The sequence below is a fragment of the Limanda limanda genome, chromosome 2 (genome assembly GCF_963576545.1).
Source record: "Limanda limanda chromosome 2, fLimLim1.1, whole genome shotgun sequence".
Taxonomy (NCBI): domain Eukaryota; kingdom Metazoa; phylum Chordata; class Actinopteri; order Pleuronectiformes; family Pleuronectidae; genus Limanda; species Limanda limanda.
The window spans coordinates 18,945,792-18,955,577 of record NC_083637.1 but is presented as its reverse complement, the minus strand read 5'-3'; the positions used below and the strand labels follow the sequence as shown (position 1 = coordinate 18,955,577).

Below are 9,786 nucleotides of genomic sequence, written 5' to 3'. Positions count from 1 at the left end.
TAGACACAGCACATGCAAATGGAGAAATGTCTCCATCACTTTGACAACAGATGTTCAGAATTCAGAAAATACACTGCAAATACTCACAATACTCAGAGCACATGATTAACTCCACATCTCCATCTCCTCCCACAATCCAGAAATAAAGCCAGGATATTCCAGATAAGAACGTACAGTCTGCACAGAAGCAATTAGGGAATGGAGACATCATGGCAAAGTTCCTGCACATAAACTCATTTAACCAGCAGTGAGGCAGTGTCAACAGTCGATCATTATGTTTCACCTTGTTTATTGCATCAAATAACCTATTTAAATAAGAATTCTGGAAAATGTGGGCATATGATGAATTTGCCAAAATGAGTGTGATAGGGATTATCTAAATGACAGAAACCATCTTTGATCAATTTGATGATTAGTTTGACATTTTAATATGGTCCATGTCCCATCCGCTTACATGAAGGAGATGGGATTTTTTGACATTTTCTTCAGCCAACCACCAGATGGCAATCAAGACATTTTGGCTTCACTTTTGAGGGGACGTCTTGTTCATCTTTAAAAACATATGTTGCCAACCAAGGTCTCAACCGACATGTCCCTGGTGATCAGGAACTTTCTAAATAATAGATTTGTAAACACAAAGCAAATCAATAAAGTTGTTCACAATATCTAAAAACCCAGTGTGACAAGAATCAGAAAGCTGTGTGTTTCCATCCTCTTCAGGCTTTTGTTCCTCATAAAACCACACTACAGTTACAGCCTACAATCACCTCCCTGCAGAGATCCACTGAGCAGCTCCTGTGACAGTTTGGAAAAATTGGCTCAATTTTATTTGAGCGGTGAGTCTCTTGCTACGTGCACGCAGCCACTCAAACAAAGAAATTCATTTATTTTGCCCAAATTGTTTTGCCTCTTCAACAGAGAATCAAATCCAGGCTTTCGCAGGAGAACCGGGTATCAATGACAACATCTTGTTGTATTTTTTGGGGATGTCATGAGTAATCACTAATAGCTACACCAAGCAATACCACCATGCCACTGATGGCTGGAGCCAGAGCATGTAGGATGGTTGAAAGGACAAAGGAAAGAGAAAGCTTAGGGTGCGTTTAATAGACCTGCTCAGCCAGCTTTGCTCCTCTAGGTTTAACTGGAGAGACAGCTGTCGACGCCAAGTTGTTGGGATTACAGTTAAGAAAGGAAGGGAACTATCAAAGTGCAAGTGAGCTTAAGGTGTGGCAGTAGGAGGGGGGGAACCAAAAGAACCTGACTGTTAGCCTGACCTAGAAAAACTGGGCAGAACTGATATCTGACACGATTGTTTTTCAAGAGTGGAATCACCTCTGTCTTTATGATTCTTTGGCCTGTTGTCTGGGACATGAAAATTATACTGTGTATTAACCTGTCAAATGAATGGTAATTCATAAAGAGCTGCCTGGTTTATGGCGAGAGGTTATTGCTCCAAGCGCTCATAAATCTTCGTTAGCAACAAGATTTTAGACGTGAGACAGTTTTTTGAAAAGTCAACAAGCTCTGCTCAGACTAACAAGACATGTCTATAAAGAGAGTGTAAAACAGCTGACCCATGTAAGAATTATTAAAACGTCTTAACAGGAACAATGAACTATCTCAGCATTACGCAGCATTTCTCTGTTGGTTTTGACAGGCCAGGAACACCAGCAGCAGCTCCCATTGCAGTCTAAGTTATCTGTGAGAAAATGAAACAGAAAATGTTTCTTGACACACCAGTTGGTCCGACTTGGACACAACTTAAAGATGAAGTCGGGGTTGTAGTGTGTTTTGGGACTGAGATCTTCAGAGAGGCCATCCCAGCTGGTGGTGATCAGCCTCTTAACCCTCTTGAGCTACAGTCACCTAGACACCTTTTCTGTGATGTTCACAGCAGGCCTTCCACTCGTACCTCCTTTATTTCCCAGCTCTAGATACTTTTTGTATGCTTGTGGGCCTCTTCTATCTGATATTAACAACTTGCCTGGAAGAGTTGAAATATACAAAAGGAAAAATATGCTGAGGTCTTTACATTTTCTGAGAGTCATTCTATGCGTTTTCAGACATGACCTCCAGAAAAATTGGGCCCGAACTTAACTCTGACTTTGCCTTTCACGGAGTTCAGTACATCAGACTTGCTGTCCCATCCCATTACTGTAGAAGCTTAAGTGACACAATCTTAATGTCAATGCCAATGTGTTATTCTGTTCACCAAGCACATCATTCTGAGGCGATAAAGTAACAAATTGTGTACATTTGTGCAACATGGCTGCTTCTTTTTAGTTTAACTCAAACCTATTTGTTCCCAAAAACCCTGGAGGCCTCTGTTCAGTTAGCACCAATGCACCACTAATATATAGTGACATTTTAGATGGAAACTTGCAACATGTTCCCCAAACTTTTTTAGTTGAGTTCTTACACATGCAGCTTAGATTCTTTAAATCTTGTTGAGGCTGAGCTTCAGTGGTGCTTTGGGGGAGGGGTTGGGTTAACAGCTAAAAGTCTTCAACTGGAATTAGATACACAGGAATTATGAATGCTGCTTGTACGAGAATCTTCAAGGCTCTGATGCAATGGAAGATCAACTGCTCATGTAATGCAGTAATCCCCCGACGGGTTCAAGGAGACACTCTGTTTCTGTCATTTCAAACCTCACAACTTCTGCCGGTTTTTGCTCTATAAAAATCATACATGTACTGAGCTGAGTAATATTTAGCATCTGTGGAAATTAGACGATTAACCTGCGCTTTAAGGCTTATGTATCTAACTTCAGCAATTTCCAGGCTTTAAGATGTGAGGTTTTCATCATTTATAATCTGTGGGTTTCACTTTACTGCAACAATATCTACAGGACTAATCTTAGCAGCAGGTCCGGAGCAGGACTCAAAGATAACTGGACTCTCATTAGCGCAGAATTACTGTCGGACTTAATTTAACAGATACTTAACAACTTCAGCGGTTTATTGCAAATCATGTTAAATCCACAGATAAATCTCAGCATTATGGATAATCTGCTCCCCACAGCAATTAAGTACAGGATAGAACTGGACACACTGTGTAAATAAGCTGCAACGCTGCCGTCATTCTGGGCAGGGAAGGCCTGAGAGTCTGACAGCATGTTTTTCCCTAGTTGCAACATGAGAGTGTGAACGTGTGATGTGCACAGAACCAAAGATGGATTACAGGTTTGCAAAAAATGAGCTTTCTCTCCTGTGGAGCAGTAAATGAAAAAAAAGATGTATATACAAATGAATGCAGACACAATCTCAGTGACTGGACTAAATAAATCTGCCAACAGATGCAGGAGAGAAAGCATTGACACTTTTGAGTGGTTTATATATATATATATTTGTTTCTGTGTGATTATAAATGCATTAATCAACAGCTAAAACATCTCCTGCTTGAAGCTCTACATGGAAGTTGGTGTAGAATCACATTTTCATTAACCATGCAGTCAAACACGGTGGTAATGTTATAAAATGTGTCTTTAATGGAGAAATGTACAATCCAAAATAATGGTTTCAGTGTGTTATAAACAGTTAATAAATGAAAGCTTGCACATGATAGGAGGGGGGTTTTAAGGCAGAAGGAGGCAGAAACTAAAGGCTGCTTTTGGACCTTTGATTCTTTGTTTATGGGAATATAAATCAGATAAAGAAATGAATTCGATATGAATTGGGCGTGTGAAGGTCACACACACACACAGAAGGGTTTGGCCACTCACCCGACGATTCTCCTGAAACAAGCTATGTTCTAAATAACCCTGTATTTCCGGTAGTTGTGTGCATTACTGGCGCTTATCTCACTCTTCCATGATTATATGACTGCTTCCCATAAACTGTCTAATGAACTATTGAACGAGCAATAAGAAACAATGAAACCCTTAAACTGAGTGAGGGTGAGTCTTCAGAACATGGAAGATGAAAAGATGAAAAAAAAAACCCCCGGGGCTGATGCCACGGAGTTTGAACAGTATCTAACAGACGTGACAAAGTCGTGGCGAAAATGTGAGAGCCGAACGCAGTGAAATGAAGCTGCAACACATCAAAGCTCGTCATACAAGTCTCTTCTTGTGGCAGCATCTACAGCTTCATGAATAGGCCTTCACGCCCCCGTCTCCCTGTTTCTTTCACTTTCTGTCACTCTTGCATGCTCTCATCTCTCTCTCTCACACACACGCACAAAAACACTTCCTTGTCCTTAGTTTCGACGTTGACTTGCCTTCCCACTAATCATTAACGTTCTGCACAAAGGGAGAAGTCTGAAGGAGAAAATACACAGAACAGCACTGTTGTTGAGGAGAGAGGAGGAGAGTGGGAGCACCAGAGAAGAGCTGGAGAGAGGCATCGATTCCCCCGAGGTCAGTTCCACTCAAGTATAACAGAGTTTTAAGACTCAACACACATTAATCAGCCTGTTCAGACCAGTGTTTCAACCTGTTCATGATCACTTCTGATGGGATTGTTCTCCCTGGTGCAGTGAAATGCCAACGAGGTGACAATGGAGTTCACAGCACTACACATACTTTGGCTGTTGCCAGTATTCACTTTGACAACTCAAGGTATGTGACACCATTTCAAACTATTTCAAACTGAATGGGGGTGTAAGATAAGAATAATAGGGTGGAATATTTTTATAGATGTAACAGTGTCATTACTAATATGTCTGACATAAATCAAAATGAATGCAGAACTAAAAGCTCTTAATTTAATAGATTTAAACAGTTATTTGTCGGCCTTTAGTGCCCATTTTTTCAAGTGTATTTAGTTTGACTTCTTTGTCGCATTGTTTTGTTAATCAAAGTTTTCTTTTTATATATATCTTTAAAAACAAGGAATAATGATGAGAAAGATCAAATATGAAAACAATAATCTTTTAAACACTCAATAAAATGATTTAAAGCTATTATTACCACTTCTTTTAGTGTCTCACATATAAAAAATGTTATGAGCATATTAAATCCCTGCAAGATAACAAAGGCCAAAGTCCATGGTGAAAGTAGTCCTTATGTTTACAGCAGATAAATGACAGTGAGAACAAACAGAGACAATGGTAATTTTTATATTCAAATAATATCATAAATAAATTCAAGGTACGCAACTTTTTGTTAAACAACAAGGGTCATATTTTACGCAAGATTTTTGTTTTTGTATTGAATTGATATTTGTCTCTTTCTCTACAGAGCTGGTGGGACTAAGTGTGAGTCCCCAGGTTACTACAGACTGTGACCAACAGGTTACTCTAGAGTGCAAAGTGTCCCCGTCTCCTGCTGGACTGTCAATCAAATATATGGAGTGGTCCCACAGCAAGACATCCTTATGTTCCGTGAACAGTGAAGGAAACGTTTTATACAACAGTAGCACAGAAAGGGACTTCTACTGCGAGTTTGAAGAAGGACAGCTGTCCCTCATCTTTTACAAAGTGCAGCCACAGCCAGAGAGCGGGAACCTGCAGCGCTACAGGTGCAAACTTCACTCCAACAAGGGAGCTCTGCACAAATACACAACTGTGGAGCTAGAGGGTGAGAGTCCACATTTATTCTTATTTAATCACACAGTGTTGTATCTTAACAACATCTATAAAACAGCTGGAGTCAATGTATAATAAGACTGGTTTCCTCAATTGCTGTGGAATTATTCAGTTTCTTTGAAGGTGCCCTGTGGAGTTTACTTTAAACAAAAATTAGGTTTACAACAAGTGTTTCTTAAATCACGGAGTGCCTCTAAGTAAAATGTAATAAAAATAGCTCAGTAGTGTCGCTCTGATAGTAAAAAAAATCCCATTATATTCCAGAATAGAGATTTATATTATCAGCCATAATATTTTAGCCATCCAAGGCAGACTCGCCTCATGCTACGTGATTGTGTGACGGTGTTATGTGCTCCTGTAGAAGCCAGAAGTCTGTATGAGTTCAACTGTGTTTTCAGAAAAACACATTTCATTTGGGATGTCAATAATTACGGCACTACCCACGATCCTCAGGTGTAGCGGCAATGCCTCTGATTGGTTGAGCTTGGTGTTACCATGGAAATGTTTAGCACATCCATGAAAATCATGTTGGCTACAATGGGATCATTCAGCATTGCTACAGGTTATGACACCAAATGAAACACTATACAAGACACAAACTACATTTATTGCAACACAATATTAACAACAATTTTAAATTCAACATGAACTGTGCTGGAAGTCGTTGGAAAGGATAATTTGTGATGGACTATGGGATGCATAGTTCCTTCCCTGTTAAAACATTTATATACACTTGTACCCTGGCCTTTTTTCTGTTTTCCAATATTTCTTTGCCCCGAATTAAAGTGTAAATGTTCACAATACATCCTAAAGCTGGTCAGTCTCTTGCCAGACTTAAAACTCGTTTTAAAAGGATGTTCTGAAACATGAATTGAGAAAAATATTGGGAAATGTTCTTCCAGAACAAGAGCTGTTCTAAAGTTGTATTAAAAATAATCAATCAGAAGACAAATTTCTCTTTGCATTTAAAGCTTGGCTCATGTAAAAAGATACCTATTTTCATAAAGCAAAATGTGCCTAAATATGTAAAGTAAAATCTGCCACATTTTGTATTAGATTAATATTACTGATGCACTGTAGCTGAGAACCATTTGTCACCACTCTCTATAAGTACAGAAGTGTAAGGTGTATATAATATATAATTTACATAGTATGTTAATGACATTAGTTTTGTATTTAGCTAGTTATATCATCAGAAAGACAACTTCTTCAACTGCACACACATTCATTATTTATAACTGAACACTAATGGCTTATTAGAAAAATGACACAAGATGAGCATTAAGGAAAATTAATTTGTCATGGCTAATGTATAAAGCATCAATACAATTTATTGTCCATTGATGAAGCCATTTGTTACAACTAGCAAATCATTATAAATGGCTAGATTTACTTATTAAAATGTAGTTTAATGTAACAGCTGATTGAGTAGGTATGAACTTTAAATAAGGTTGGCGAGTGTAATGTATTTAAGCCTGCTTCATATTTTAAACAAAGCTCATCGTGCACTCAGTGTGTAAAATCTTAAAATATAAATTAACCATAATGGTCTAATAATGGAAGTAGAGTGAACAGCAGAATATTTATCTGAAATAAAGTGCAGACTAAGTGTAAAGCAGTAAAAGATGGATGTACAGTTAAGCACAGTAAAGGAATGAATGCACTTTCCATTACTGCTCCCCTGGGATTTGTTAAGGTTTGATAAATCTGTGCGATGTGGTGTAATTAATGGTTTCCCATGCCTAAATAAAAATATCAAGTTTCCCTAACCTTCTGTATATCAAATGCATTTTAAAAACTCTTCTCTGGTTCTCCCCTCAGATTGTGCTCGGATGGTGCAGGGAGCTGTAACAAGCGACAGCCCCTCTTGCACCTTCGACAGCGTCCACCCAGACGGAGACGTGCACTGGTTTCAGGGCTCCCACAATCTCTCAGCCGGCTCCATAAAGCAGAACACGACTAAACGTGTAGAGAAAGGGGGTTGGCTGACTATCCACAGTGACCTGGAGAGGAATGGTTCAGATGAGCCCTACAACTGCTCCTTGATGAGCAGCAAATCTGGGAGATACATGGCCAGTGCTTTAATAGAACAGAAGAGCACCCGAATCCTGAGGATGGATACCACAAGAGCACATTCACTATCACCCCTCAATGGAGTCGGATCACTGGGACAAGTGAGGATACCTCTGTGGATTTCACTCTTACTCGCTGTAGCTCTGAAATAACGGAACTAAATCCATATCATGGACGGTGATGAAATATCAGGGTGAGGTGGTGATTAAGATTTGTTAAAGCAACACTATGTAACATTTACTGAGAAACAGCGCCACCTGTGGTGATAAATTCGGTTGGCTTCCATTTCCAAACAGTTAAGTGCTTACAGTCCAAAGATATAAAGATTGGAGTTAGTTAGAGACTCTAAACTGTCTGATTGGTTGTTTGTCTCTGTATGTTGGCCCTGTGATAGGCTGGCGACCTGTTCAGGGCAGACCCCGCCTCTCAACCAATGTCTTCTGAGATTGGCTGCAGCTCCCTCCGCCACCCTCAATAAGATAAGCGGTATAGATAATTGATTTATCGATATCTTAAAAGTTTCCTCACAAACTATAAACAGAGACAAACACAGTTTTTTCATTAATTTCAAGTCTTTTAAACGTATCTACAGTCACGTATTACTTCTGAACTTCCTGGTCCTTATACGGACTATTTAGATTGCCACCATCAGTCAGTTACTTCTCCCAGGAAAATCAAGTAACGCAAGTTAGACAGAGCAAGAATTAACATTCAAGGTGAGGAGCGGGAACAAGGTTTGAACCATTGTCTCTATTCAATATCAGTGAACCATCAAACTAATTTTGAAGCTTCTGTTTTTAGGTTAAAAGTTCCATGGTGTTGCTTTAAAGACAACAAGTAACAATGAGGTACTTTTTCTTTCAATACCCTTGGCGAAGCAGTAACGTGAGTCATCTCACAAGGTCCAAAGGTGAATTATTCTTCCAGTAAACTCTTGGCTGAAGTGACCGTGGAGATTAGTGTTGAGAGGCGATAACAAGGGAGCTGATAATACTTACACTGTATAAAACACACACACACAAACAAACACACACACACACACACACATTGATCTGCAAACAGGAGGAGGTATTTTTGGCTACTCTTTCAGTTTAGTCCAGCGCTATTAATCATCTTGCCACAGGTTTTACAGGAGGTATACTTATTTCTGAAAGGCTGACATGAACACGTCAGACGACAGGCGTGTCCACAGACGTCTGTGTGTGACTATGAAAAATCAAATCTGTCAAACAGAATGCAGACGTCAAAAGTTGGGCTCTGCTGTAAATTCCCTTTAACACCACTACACAATTGTGTGTGAAATATCAAACAGCTGAACTCTAAGGTTCGTGGGTGGATGCTGCCCCCTGGTGAACATAGTTGTGATCAGTGATCTGTGGCTGCTGCTGTACAACTAAATGGAATGAAGTGAAGAAATGACACTAAAAATACGTAGTAGTAGTTCCGATAAAACCTGTTTTTATGTGATGTGAAATCTGATCAGCAGCCAGTACACTGGTTACAGCAGAAATGGTTAAGAGGACAAACACATGTCATGTCTCCCGTGTCCTCTGTCTCTCACTGCCTTGCAGTGGTGTAGCTTGAAGCTGTAGAGGACAAACTTACAACAGAGACTAAAACTCTGCCAGTTTAACGGCTCAGTGGTCCCTCTTCAGACGGGACGACTGGGAGCTTTTTCAAGTCAGAACAACTCTCAGCTAATGGTGCCACTAAATGGCTCCTACACAGAGGCAGGTGGAGCTTTTAGCAAGACATGGCTGAGACCGAAAGCCCACTGGGTAAATCAACACGAGGTCACCTTGACTGCAGTGCACACAGATGCATCCAGGCATGGGCCTAACACACACACACACACACACACACACACACACAGACACACATACACACAAAAAAACTCTATTATGTAATATCTTGTGAGATTTTAATATAATCAAAGCAATTTTGATAAATGGTCACACAAAGCAATGCTTCACACACTGAGTGATCGACAGAATTATTTTAAATGGCTGTATATATATATTTTTTTTAAATTATCTTATCAATGTAGCCTCAAAAGAATCTCTTTGCTTTATAGGCAGCTGTTTGTTTATCTCCTACATTTTGACATGTTAAGATAGTTTGATCTTTTATTTCATTAAAGCATGATAGTTTTTGTGGCTTTACTTAATATTACTAATCTTT

The 9,786-nt window shown here is 39.4% G+C and overlaps 1 protein-coding gene and 1 long non-coding RNA gene across 2 annotated transcripts; both read left to right on the top strand.

The window, feature by feature from the left end:
• The first annotated feature begins 4,272 nt into the window (after positions 1–4,272).
• Positions 4,273–5,253, top strand: LOC133016803 (uncharacterized). Its single transcript, XR_009682161.1, has 3 exons — positions 4,273–4,363; positions 4,483–4,564; positions 5,186–5,253. It is a non-coding gene; the product is annotated as an uncharacterized LOC133016803 (long non-coding RNA).
• Positions 5,254–5,292: 39 nt separating this feature from the next.
• LOC133018564 (uncharacterized) lies at positions 5,293–7,905 on the top strand. The gene is made up of 2 exons (XM_061084962.1): positions 5,293–5,524; positions 7,354–7,905. Exons 1-2 carry the CDS (start codon positions 5,293–5,295, stop codon positions 7,755–7,757), a joined length of 636 nt encoding a protein of 211 aa, XP_060940945.1. The 3' UTR covers positions 7,758–7,905.
• Positions 7,906–9,786: the final 1,881 nt, after the last annotated feature.